A 13,436-nucleotide genomic window follows, 5' to 3' on the forward strand; every position below is an offset into this window, starting at 1 on the left:
TTTATTGGTGAATTATGTCTAATGATGAATGTAAATTCAAAATTGTGGTTCTTAAAACTCTTGTCAGTCCTTTAGACTGACCAAGTCCAATTTTTTACCCGTCCAAAAAAATGCTTGGTCATGACCGATCGGACTGACAGTTTCAGCAAGTCTGGAAGATAGATTATGCTAGAAATGTAATGTAATGTGGCTTCAAATGGTGTAAGACACAAAGCTGTTCATTTTTAGCTAGATATATATGGGAGCTGAGACATGGGTGCGAAGTAGAAGCAGATTTTCCAACAGCATGGTAAGACAATGTCTGTACATATAGCCATCACCTGCGTCTTTTGTTGCTGTTGTGGAAAACCATTGTTCTTTTTGGCTTGAAACTTACAGAACTGATGAATATCCATTATACACAGGTCAAGTTAAAAAATCAGCTTTTATTGTGCATTGTGTAATAAAGTATCAAAAATGGAAAGGAACTCATATCATTGCAGTTCGTCAGATTCAATCATTCACTAAGTTAAGAATCTCAGAATGGAACAAGTTGGACATTTAAATTTGTTCTATTGATATTTTTCCTTTGACAACATATTTTTTAATTGATCATATAAGAATTACAGTAAATCGCTTATTTTGTTTTATGTAAAAAAGGTGTTGAAAATGGAAATAAACTCTTTTCAATACAGTTTTCTCTTGTTTAGATTTTGGGATTTTCAAAGTGTGACTCTGAACTCTATGGGCTAGACACATTTTCTGAATATCCATGATAGTTTTATTTTATCATTAAAAAACTGATGGTTATTATGCTGTTAAGCATTGTGTAATATTGCATCAAAATTGAACAAAACCCTATTTTGGGCACTGCCTCCGTAGTGACCGTGAAAGGACAACCATGTCACTTGCTTTTTTCACACTTAAAGGAAAGAAACATAGGACTGAAATACAGCTTCAGTTGGAAAATCTGTCTCATTAGTTAATTTTCTGGAAGTTATAGAGTTTTTTTTGTGAAAATTTTTATCTTTCACATACTGGAATTTTCAATGTGGGACTTAGAGCTCCCTTGGGCATGAAGCCCAGTGGTAATCAAATTTTCTTAATGTCCATGTTTTTAATAGTAGATATTTAAAAATTGGTGGTATGTATACAGTTAATCATTATGTAATGGTGCATCAAAATTGACAAAAACCTACTTTATGCACTGCCACCATTAACTTTATGGAAAGAAAACTGTTACTTTCTATTTTTTCAACTACATGTAGTCTTACAAGAATGATTCTTAGGATTGACATACAGCTCATATTAGAAAACCAGCTCTATTAGATTATCATTTTTATTAAATTTATGCATTTTTTGTGAAATTTTCATTTTTCTCATTCTGGCACTTTCTAAGTATACACTTGAACTCTGATGGGCCTGAAGCCTTATGCTTTTACTTTCGTCAGTGTTACCTGTTGTGCATAATTAAGATTTGATGTTGACCATGCAGTTAAACAAAATGTATTATTGTATCAGAATTGGTAGTCTCCTATTTTGTGCATTATTGTTTTGTGCTTTTCTTAAGGTGTGACTTATGGGCCTGAAGACCTTTGAATGGGTCAGTCTGTAAATTTCCCTTGGGTATCACTAGGCTAAGTTCAGAGTTATAAAGTCATTTGCCTAATTAATAGGCCATTAAATGAGATTACATAAAGCAAACTTGTTGATATTTCCCTGTAAACTCCCAAAGGTTAAGCTCTCTGCTAGATTAATAATAAGGAAGCAGTGATAATTATGCAGGTGAATTTTGTTTAATATTGCAAATAAGTTTTTAATATATATATATATATATCAAACTCAAAGATTAAAAGTTTGAATAGCAGCTTCATTGGAATTATATTTACCTCTGCCAAGGAGGTTATGTTTTCACCCCTGTTTGTCTGTCATCAACATTACTGAAAAAGTTATGTACCGATTTTGATGAAATTTTCAGGAACTGTCAGAAGTGGGTCAAGGAGGACAATGATTAGTTTTTGGTGGTGGTTCGGATCAATAATCTATCAATAATCAATAATAATAAAAAATTGCTGCCTTGGCAGAGGTCTGCACTCTCAGAGTGCTTTTCTGGTTTTATGTTTTCCTTTTTAATTTTTTCTCAAACACTGGCATTTGTGACTTTTAACTCCCATCCGCCTGTGGCTCTGCACATTTTCTGTATTTCCACATAAGCAGTTGTATATTGGTTTTTATGTCTTTAAACATTATGTAATATTATTTTATGCACTGTCATCATTTTCAAATATTGGGACTTTCATCATGTGAATTTGAACTCTCATGGTCCTGAAACTGTAATCTTATCGAAGGGATGGATTGAGACCATCTTCTGGGTCTTCCGGAAGACAGTCAGGTTTTTAAGTTTATATTGACCGATATCTATTTTTTTTTCTGTTGGAAGACCATCAAAATGGAGGATGGATCAACATAGATACTTTGGAATACTGTCAGAAAATATCTCTGGGTCCGCTCCTGTTATTGACCATGTTACCTGTTGTGCATGATTAAAATTCAGTGATGACTAACAGTGCTATATATAAGCATTATTTATTATTGCATCAAAATTGACAAAATGACCTATTTTGCATCTTTATTTTCTGTTTTTTGTCTGTACATATGACAGCTTTGCTGCCTTGTTTTCATTTGGCATTTTGAGCAGATAATGTTTGTAAAAATTTGGGTCATATGAAAACCTAATACAAAGATTGAAAGTGAAAAATTGTGCTTTTATTATTTGTCATCTTTCTTTTAAATAACTAGCTTCATAGACTGACAGCTAAAAATGACTAGCCGGCTTTATGTTTCACACTGTTCGACATCACATATGTTGCGCAATTTGTCTTCTCGAGGGTCTTTTATTATAAGAACCAACTTGGAAATTATTGGTTGGAATTCATCACAGTTGGGTCAGAGTTCGGAGACGTGCACAGAAATAGCAAGGGAAATATCTGTGAATATTTAATGAGCAATCAATGTATTGGCCCTTGGTAGAGGGTACTTTTTGTTTGACAAAGGCAAGAAAACCTTGTATCAAATTAAGTATACACATATAATTTTCAAAAAGACCAAAGCTTACAAATGCTCAGTGGAATTATTTGATCACTATCTCTTTTTAAGACATTTCTTTTGTTGTAATTCCTTGTACCAATACGTTGTACAAAATATTATGCACATGATGCTTATGTATACCATTAAATTTATGATTCTTTGTGATGATGTACCTCTAGGCAGAGAAAACCAGGTTTGACAAAGCTGAGAAAGTACTGGAATTCATTCAAACCAAAGGTCCAGATTTTTTGGACAAGTTCATAACAGCATTAAGAGAAACAAGCCACGACTATTTGGCTAACTTGCTTGGTATGTACTGTATATTTATTAACGTTGCAATTCTAAAACTTGTATGGGTATAATATTTTTGACGTGGAAGGTGTACATGTGTATCCTGTCAGCTGATATCATTATTCTTAGATGTCTCTTAGTTGCAAACATATATAGGTCATGAACATAGCATTTGATGGATTGAAATGTCTTGACATACTTTAAGTGTCATTTGTAAGGTGATTGAAGTTTTATATTTATAGAGACGTCAAAGAACTCTGCTCCACAGATTCCAGTGAGCATTCCAGGTGTTAAAAAGGAAACACCTTCTACATTCCCAATGACTGCTTCTTATCCAAAGGTAGAGCATCATTATAATGCCACCACAATAAATGTTCATCATTATGGATCTGGAGATTCACGTCATGATACCATCAACCAGCAAGAACTGGCCAAAGATCCCATGCAGTCGGCACCTCCCCCAGGTGCAGTTAAAAGAGAGCCAGGTGGGCTGGTTGGATCTCCTGCTGCGAAGTTTCCACAGCGGGATTCAAGAGAGGAAATGGAAACTGGGTGCATTGGACAGGCAAATGAAACCGGTTAACATTTTCATTATGCATTTTTATTAAAGATACATTTTGGGACGTGAAAGAAGTGTAATTTAAGATACATTTTGAGATGTGAAAGAAGTGTAATTTAAGATACATTTTGAGATGTGAAAGAAGTGTTATGATGTTCTAAAGTTTTCAGGTGTTTGAGTGCACATTCTAACTATGATGAAAATAAGGATTGTGTAGCGTCATTCCTTTGTCTCATTTATTTTCACTAAGATTGGGCATCCATTCATCTCTCTGTTTTTGAGTTGGATTCTTTTTAATCTCAAGTATTTTCTTTATTTTTATCATATGCAAGATCTAAAAAGATTACCGTCAGACTTGAAGTCAACCAGCTTCTCTGGCCAGATGGAAATGGAAACAACGGATAGTAGTGGAACAGACTTCATCTCCCAAATAACAGGTGTATTAGAGAAAGAAAAGGCAGGAAACAGGCAAATGTCTTCAGTTTCTGCACCAGACATTGAGAGAAAGCCAAAACCAAAATTCAACCAAGCTATCAATGCTTATGAATTCAGTGAGAAGGACTTGGAATTGGTCACTAACTGTTTTTCTGAAGTAATTGCCTCTGAAGAAAAATGTGGGTTTGGTGTAGTGCATAGGGGTAGGTTACATTTTTTGTCAAGAGAGAAAATGCCTTCATTATGTCATCGTAATTCATTTTTTCCAGTATAATGATACAGATAAATTACATTTTATTATTATTTTCGCTTAAACTTTTTTTTATATTTTTATACATTTATTGACAAAAATTGTTAAAGATAATTTCAGAGATGTGAAGCAAATGGTCTTGAAAATTAACTGTCAGTGATACTGGTAAACAAGTTTGTAACAGAATACAAAGTGATGAAGTAAGGAAAAAAGTTTGATGTGTTTTAGAGCTATGATACTAAATATCAATATATGGATAATATGTGCTCACCTCAGTGCAATTCTGTAATTTTTTTTTTTCATTGCTCAAGGTGTTTTAAACCTTGAGCAAATACATGGGTTGAAAGTTGCAGTTAAGAGACTTGCTGATAACAATGATAATCAAGGAACACTGGAATTTGACAGGGTAAGTGCATTTTTTAAAATATTTTAAAAAGTAAATGTGAGCATCTGTTACAGAAAAAGAAGCTGATAAAATTTTCCATTCAAATTCATTAAGGGTAATTATTGTACCACCAGCGTTAGCGCTGGCGGTACACATGGTTTCGGTCCCGTCCGGATCGTTCCGCCGGCTCCGCCGGCTCCGCCGGCTCCGTTGGCTCCGCCGGCTCCGCCGGCTCCGCCGGACGGCTACCGTTACCGCTTCTCCTCCTAGACGGTAAGGGCCCCCGTACCCATCTCATGGATTTAGGTCACCTATAATCTCAACTCGTTCCACGTAAAATTTGGGCTTTGTCGGTATTGGGGTCTGGGTGTGGCACTCATTGCAATGCACCCTTGTCTAAAAATGGCAAAATTAAATGCTAATTATCTACCCTACGGAAGGAGTTATGGGAAAAATTTCTATAGACAGCTTTCCAAAAGTCATATGTGTAGATTTCAAATATACCCTTGGATTTGACCTTTGACCTTTACTTCAAGGTCAAATGGGCCAAAATTTTCAAAAAAATGAAATTTTTTACGAAAAAAATTTTTTTTGCCCTGTTATTCAGACACCACACAGACTTAACCAATAATATTATTGGAAAGTGTTACCCTTCAGGTCATCTTTCATCTCCATGAATTTGGGGTCAATCGGTGCATTTTCACGGGAGTAGCGGCCATAAGATACCGAAACTGAAAACTGTCTCTAATTCGGGAACCGTTAATGCTAGAGACCCATTCTTTTTTGCATTTTGTAGAGCATGTAAAGCCCAACACTGGAGGTGGTCTCGGTTTTTTTGTATTCCATACGGTTTTCGAGTTACACTGTATCAAAAAGTACATATTGGTGGTAAAAGCAAAATGTGGAGTACGGTAATGGATAATAAATTTTGAACTCTGGAAAAATAAAACATAAGGCTTGGCAAAGCAGACAACTTGTGTTCAAAAATGACATTATTTCATCAAATTTGAACTTCTGAAACTTCAGAGCACCTCCTATTTCAAGAATTTTGACCAAAATGACATTTTCTTTGTTTTAATTAATTTTTTCTGTACGAAATTTAAGGCACATTATGGTAACTCCAAAATTATAACATTTAGTCCCTTATATCTCCAAAACTGGCAGAGATAGGTCCATAGTTACTATTGAAGTTGAATAGGAAGTCATATACTGGCAATCTTACTATGACCTTGAAAGTGACCTTTGACCTACTTTTCACCATGAACTGAACTTTGCAAATTTTTCTTCCCTTTTATCTCCAAAACTGGCAGAGATAGGTCCATAGTTACTATTGAACTTGAATAGGAAGTCATATACTGGCATTATAAATGTGACCTTAAAATTGACCTTTGACCTACTTTTCACCATAAACTGAACTTTGCAAAATTTGCTTCCCTTTTATCTCCAAAACTGGCAGAGATAGGTCCATAGTTACTATTGAACTTGAATAGGAAGTCATATACTGGCAATCTAAATGTGACCTTAAAATTGACCTTTGACCTACTTTACACCATGAACTGAATTTTGCAAATTTTGCTTTCCTTTTATCTCCAAAACTGGCAGAGATAGGTCCATAGTTACTATTGCACTTGAATAGGGAGTCATATACTGGCAATCTAAATGTGACCTTGAAATTGCCCTTGGCCTACTTTTCACCATGAACTGAACTTTGCAAATTTTGCTTTCCTTTTATCTCCAAAACTGGCAGAGATAGGTCCATAGTTACTATTGAACTTGAAAAGGAAGTCATATACTAGCAATCTAAATGTGACCTTAAAATTGACCTTTGTCCTACTTTACACCATGAACTGTATTTTGCTTCCCTTTTATCTCCAAAACTGGCAGAGATAGGTCCATAGTTACTATTGAACTTGAATAGGAAGTCATATACTGGCAATCTAAATGTGACCTTGAAATTGACCTTTGACCTACTTTTCACCATGAACTGAACTTTGCAAATTTTGCTTTCCTTTTATCTCCAAAACTGGCAGAGATAGGTCCATAGTTACTATTGAACTTGAATAGGAAGTCATATACTGGCAATCTAAATGTGACCTTAAAATTGACCTTTGACCTACTTTTCACCATAAACTGAACTTTGCAAATTTTGCTTCCCTTTTATCTCCAAAACTGGCAGAGATAGGTCCATAGTTACTATTGAACTTGAATAGAAAGTCATATACTGGCAATCTAAATGTGACCTTGAAATTGACCTTTGACCTACTTTTTATCATGAACTGAACTCTGCTAATTTCTTTCTCTTTTAACTTCAAACTTGACAGAGATAGGTCCATAGTTACTCTTGAACTTGAATAGGAAGTCATATACTGGAAATTTACTGTGACCTTGAAATTGACCCTTGACCTACCTTACGAAGAACTTAAATTTGATTGTACCATATATATTTTTTGCAATAGTTTAAAAATTCTTGTTGATTGCATTTTTACAGCTTGTCAAGCACAAAACTGGTGGCTGTGTCCCTTATTTTGTGTATGTGGGGGTCTATACGAATGCGCTTGCTCCAGCTGGTGGTACAATATTCGGAGGCGGTATCGCCTCTCTGATCCTCTAGTTTATGATAGTATTTTTGCTAGATGTGCCATTGTTATATTACATGAAAAATGTTTTTTGATTTGTTTTGGTGCACTGGTGTTGTTCTAGGAGAAGGATTGGGCTAAGACAAAGTATGTTTATCTTCTGACTGCTCTTGGAATTTGTGAGCAATTAGAAGGGTAAGTAATCATATGAAGAAACTTTTTTATCCACATTATCAGTGTGGGATCATTTTAAAGATATAAAAATTGCTCTCTTGTTATGTCTTTTTACATTATTTTTTCATTATGGATTTAGAAATTGGAAAACGAACACACAAAGATTTTTATAAAGCAATCTTCTCTAGCATGCTTTCACCCACAATTAATGATTGAGCAACCTGTTTCTTTGTATTTTATAAAGAATTAGGGAATACTCATGTATTGATCATGTTTTGTTTGGTTCTGAAATTTCCAGTCTTCAGGTCAATCAAAATGAAATAAAATCAAGGCAATTTTATGTGCAGACACAGTAGTGGCTGTACATATTGGCTATCACCATTTAATGGCTAAAATGCAGGCTAAGTGGGTCTTCAGATTAGTACTGGGGTTTTATTTACTGTTTGTTCAATGATTTTTTCTATGTTTTGGACACTTATTTTCCAGGCAATGTGTTGTTTAAGCTGCAACCTGCTGGGGTTACTGTGGGCCTTTTAATGACTGACTGTTGTTCCTTTAAATTTTGTGATAATTTTTATCTATAATTCCATCTTGCTTTTGATAATTTGAATACTGGCCTAAGTGTACATATACCTGAAGTATTGAATGAGATTATTGTAATGTATTATTTTTTTAAATTGTTTCTCTTTATGATAAATTTGGTCAAGCTTTATAACCAACAAGGTATTTTTTTCAGTAAATACTCCAAAGCAGTGATGACAGTATACATGAAAGGGGGAACTTTAAAAGATCGACTTGAACAATCGAAGATAAGTGGTGAAAGTTTGGACTGGAAAACTCGCCTACGCATGAGTGTCCAGTTGGCTGATGCAGTGAAATTTCTTCAGTCAGATGACAAGTAAGTTTTATCGACTTATCTGACTTGAAGGTACTCATAGACTTGAACACTTGCTAAAGACTTCACTGTTTTTTAAGCAAAGTTAATCAAAGTAAAGCACTAAAAGCAGTATATGCTCCCCATGAAGACCAAGAAAATTACAAATTACATGCGCATGCACGTGAGAGCACACGCACACACACACACACACACACACAAAAGCGGAAAAAAGAAAAGGAATAAGAATATTTATAATATATATATATATTTATAATATATATATTTATATATAGTCATGACAAATGAACATAAGGCTAATTAACAACTAAGCAGATTGATGATTAAACAGGAAATAAATCGGTTATATTATTTACACAAAAAAGAAAATCTTAAAAAGTACATATAATACAGAGATAAATTAGGTACTGTTCAAGTAATTTCAAAGTTGTCAAGTAGGAACATAGAAATGGTAACAAGGATCTTTTCATTTTGTCCATCAGCTTGAGATATATGTCCATGAAGAAACAATGACAGCTTTTTTTTCACTTTTTTAAGAGACCACATTTCCCTGTGTTTTATTGTCAATTTTTTGTTAAGGGGCGGGTATAGGGCATCTGAAAAAGAAGTGAAAAGGAGTATCAGGGGCACCACAGGTGCAGTTTATCTGTACAGTTCTGCTTCAAACAAATACCCAACCCTCACGCTGTAGATATTTCTATTGTCTTCTATTTAGGATTAGTGCAGTGGTTGAAAGATTATTTTTCAGGGAATTTTTTTTAAAAGAAGGGATTGAAGGTAAAGACATTGGTACATACAAGCATGTTTGATATTGTGTGATGTTTTTCTTTGTACCATTATTATCATTTTCTACATATTCATATTCATGTTGCTGCATGTGTTTGTTTGGTATTTCAGAAGCAAGTGCGCAGTTCATAGAGACATCAAATCCTCAAACATATTCCTGGATGAGCATGAGAACATCAGGCTTGGAGATATGGGATTTGCAAAAATGTATAATGTGAAGAGTGGAAGGGCCACTGTTACCAAAAGTAAGACTAAATGCCTCTAGTTGAAGGCTGCTTTGTGTAATAGTTGTTCATTCTTTGGGCACCCATATGAGGTTTCTGTACATAAAAGCATTGTTAGACTAAATGACTTTTATGTTTGTATTTTATGCACACTCACATGAATGCATGTAAAACTATTTTCAGCTGTTCCTTTTGCTGCTGGCTATACAGACCCAAAACTTCATGAAGGGGTTGTAACAAACACTACTGACTGTTACGGTATTGGAATAGGTAATGGATGCCAATAAAACTGAACTGTTTTGATCTTGGTATCAGGGGTTGAGTATAACATTTTCTATCTAAAAAAACTTTCATAAGTTTTTTCTACATTTTTATGTACAGACACAGATGTGTCTGTACATATTGCCATCATCTGCGTCTGTCGTCGCCGATGGCAATGGCGATGCCGATGCCAGCGCCGTGCACTTTCCTTTTAAACACGATAAGTGGAGGGCAGTTTTACTTTTTGGCTTTATATTTACAGAGCTGATGAATATTCATAAAACGCAGGTCAAGTTCGAAAATCAGCATGATCGGGCCATTATTGTAGAAGTTATGCTGTTTTTTCACTTTTCAGCATATTTTTCAGCATATATGCAACACTGTAAACACAATATAAGAAAAACAGATAGGCCAATTGTCATTAAACTCACAGGATTGGTCAATCTTACTAAAACGCAGGTTGAGTTCGAAAATCAGCATAATCAGGCCATTATTTTAGAAGTTAAGCTGTTTTTTCCCATTTCCTCAGATTCAATTCTTAGGCATGTTAACAGTCTTATTATTTTACTAATAAGATACATAAAAGTGTTTGTTTGACATTTCCTGCATCTTTACAACATTGTTAGTTGATTATGTAAAAATGATGGTAAACTTGTTATCGTGTATTGTGTAATAAAGTGTCAAAAATGGAAATAAACTCATGTCATTACAGTTTGTCAGATTCAATCATTCACTATGTTCAGAATCTCAGAATGGAGGAAATTGGACATTTAACACTATTCTATTGATATTTTTCCCATCTCATCAATTTTCTTAGTTGATCATATAAAAACGGTAGTAAACTGTTAATTTTGTTTTATGTTAGAAATTGTTAAAACTGGAAAAAAAAAACATTTCAGAACATTGCTGTCTTTGTTTACATTTTGGCATTTTCAAGTTGTGACTTTAAAGTTCCATGGGCCTGAAGACCTTTGCTAGTCACATTTTCTGAATATCCATAATACTAATATTTTATTATTAAAATTGATGGTCATTATGCTGTTAAACATTATGTAATATTGCATCAAAATTTGGAAAAAAAACTATTTTGGGCACTGCTCCCATGATGACCATTTAAGAAAAACCATGTCACTTACTGTTCTCAAACTTACAGGAAAGAAACATGGGACTAAAATACAGCTTCAGTAGGCAATGCAGTCTGTTTGGTAATTCTTACTGCCAGTTAAACATTTTTTTTGTGAAAATGTAATTTTTCACATAATGGCATTTTCAAGGTGTGACTTTGAAGTTCCTCGGGCTTGAAGACCCATGCTAGTCACATTTTCTGAAAATCCATGATACGTATATTTTATTATTAAAAATTGACGGTCATTATGCTGTTAACCATTATGTAATATGGCATCAGAATAGAAGAAAACGCAATTTTGGGTGCTGCTGCCATGATGACCATTATGGGAAAACCATGTTACTTATGATTGCCAAACTTTCAAAAAATACATACAGGACTAAAATGCAGCCTGAGTTGGAAAAGCAGTCTAATTGGCTTCTTTTTCTGGAAGTTATACATTTTCACAGTGTGAACTTGTTACACAATTTACTTACATTGGTATTACCTGTTGAGCATAATTAAAATTTGATGTTGAATTTGCAGTTTAACATAATGTACTTTTGCATCAGAATTGACAGTAGCCTATTTTGTGCATAGTTATTTCCTGTTTTTTGTCTGTACATTTGACAGCTTTGCTGCCTTGTTATTTTACTGATCAGAAGTAAATACATATTTCTTTGTAAGTGAAGATTTATGTCTTTTCAGTGGAAAGAATAACTGAAATATAACTTTCAGTATATTTTATGTATAAAAAATTCTTTCAAGTGCTTGAGGAATTGTTGACGGGTGTTCTTGCCTCTGATCCTGACCCTGAGAAAGGTAGCTCAGTTTCTCTTCATCTCTCCTGGAATACTTCTGATGATGAAGAAAAGATTTTGATAGAGAAGGGGATAGAGCAGGTGAGTGTTTAATCTTTATCCTAAAGAAGGGTCTGACACAATTATAATGAGATATAATGGATAAGACTAAATGAGCTTTTTTTCCCTTTTTAATATCCATGTTGGATAGTGCATGTTTCTTAATTATCTGTCAACACTGGAAATAACTACAGTGGAATGTCATGTGACATTTGCAAACAACACCCCAACTCTACCAGTAACTCTCTAGAAACTTTATTATTTTTAGACTCTTTTTATGATCTTAAACAACTGATGGCATGATTAGAAGATTTGTGGCCTGAATGCAGTACCAAATATGGAAACCCCTGATAAAATCTGGAGAGTTGACAGGCCTGATTTTTTTTATAATGACAAATAATACTCTGTATTGCAGGGATGGCCCAGAGAAATAAGCACAGAATTCGCCAAACTAATTAAGATGTGCAAAAAGGGAAAACCTGTGAAAAGAATCAAAATTGAAGAACTGTATGATGCATTGTTGAAACTTTACAAGGTAAGTAATTCCTATTGACAAGTGAAGTTTAGATTGTATAGATTTTGTAAACTATATATTGTTTAATGTGTAAGAATAATTATGTAAGTTGGTGTATTCCTTTTAAATACATAAAGCCATTTTTTTGCTTGGTCTAAAACCTAGTTGGTAAATGTTATCAAATTATCACAAGTTATTTTCACATGCATTGTATTTGCCTGAAGACGTACATTCTTATTAATTTATGTGTCATCATATTTTTATTTACTTCAAATGTACTGAGTACCTCTGTTTGGTAAAAAGACAGATTCCTTTAGAAAGTAAGCATGATCAGGTCATTTTTCCAGAACATTTTGTAAATTGTTGCATTGTTTTTGTCTATTTGGTGTCTGCATATTTGCCAGTTTAGATAAAGTAAAACCAGAATTAAAGTGGCAATTATTCAGTGACAAAATTTGGTCTTCTAGGGAGGTGTTGAAGGTGCACCTGTATATGCAGGGACTGGTGGTAAACCCATTCAGTCTGAGAAATGCCTCTACTGTTTGGTACATCAAGCAGGTATATAAACTATATTACTGTAGCACATATCGTAGCTTTAAACTACAAAGATGAAAGGAGTCATATAGATTAAGTTATACTTTTTGTGTGAATTTATGAATAAAACATAATGATAAAAATACTGTATAAATGCCATGGGCATTTTCTATTTCAGCAAACAGTCAGCTCAGTTGTGGATGCAAGTTCCTTTGTACTCACTGCATAGTTGAACGCACCAAGGAGAACAAGAGCATATGGTGCATGTTGCATATGGAAGAAGTTGAATTTAAAAAACGTAATATGTTTGTGTGTACTGTATGTGTATGTGAAATTCTCCAGTTTCAAATTTGCAAAAATCACATCACTATACAGGGCTTACTTGCAAATCAATAAAAACTGAATGAATCTGAATATCTTTTTACTTAAATCATATTATAAAAAGCAGTATCAAGAAGGTTGGCAGTACAAATAACAAATCATGAAGATGATTTTCTCATTTGCCTGCAAGTGTAATCTGT

General features: G+C 34.1%; 1 protein-coding gene across 1 annotated transcript in view; it reads left to right on the forward strand.

The window, feature by feature from the left end:
• Positions 1 to 13,436, forward strand: part of LOC106157130 (uncharacterized) — a 33,378-nt gene that overhangs the window by 18,003 nt on the left and 1,939 nt on the right. The window contains exons 3-14 of the mRNA XM_087002910.1: positions 3,246 to 3,375; positions 3,600 to 3,935; positions 4,249 to 4,554; positions 4,913 to 5,007; positions 7,687 to 7,757; positions 8,473 to 8,634; positions 9,529 to 9,662; positions 9,825 to 9,911; positions 11,776 to 11,909; positions 12,283 to 12,402; positions 12,849 to 12,939; positions 13,094 to 13,213. Coding sequence (XP_086859036.1) covers positions 3,246 to 3,375; positions 3,600 to 3,935; positions 4,249 to 4,554; positions 4,913 to 5,007; positions 7,687 to 7,757; positions 8,473 to 8,634; positions 9,529 to 9,662; positions 9,825 to 9,911; positions 11,776 to 11,909; positions 12,283 to 12,402; positions 12,849 to 12,939; positions 13,094 to 13,213 — 1,786 coding nt within the window. The remainder of the gene's footprint in view (positions 1 to 3,245; positions 3,376 to 3,599; positions 3,936 to 4,248; positions 4,555 to 4,912; positions 5,008 to 7,686; positions 7,758 to 8,472; positions 8,635 to 9,528; positions 9,663 to 9,824; positions 9,912 to 11,775; positions 11,910 to 12,282; positions 12,403 to 12,848; positions 12,940 to 13,093; positions 13,214 to 13,436) is intronic.

This window comes from Lingula anatina, chromosome 1 (genome assembly GCF_051362555.1).
Source record: "Lingula anatina isolate TDL-2025a chromosome 1, LinAna3.0, whole genome shotgun sequence".
Classification (NCBI taxonomy): Eukaryota; Metazoa; Brachiopoda; class Lingulata; order Lingulida; family Lingulidae; genus Lingula; species Lingula anatina.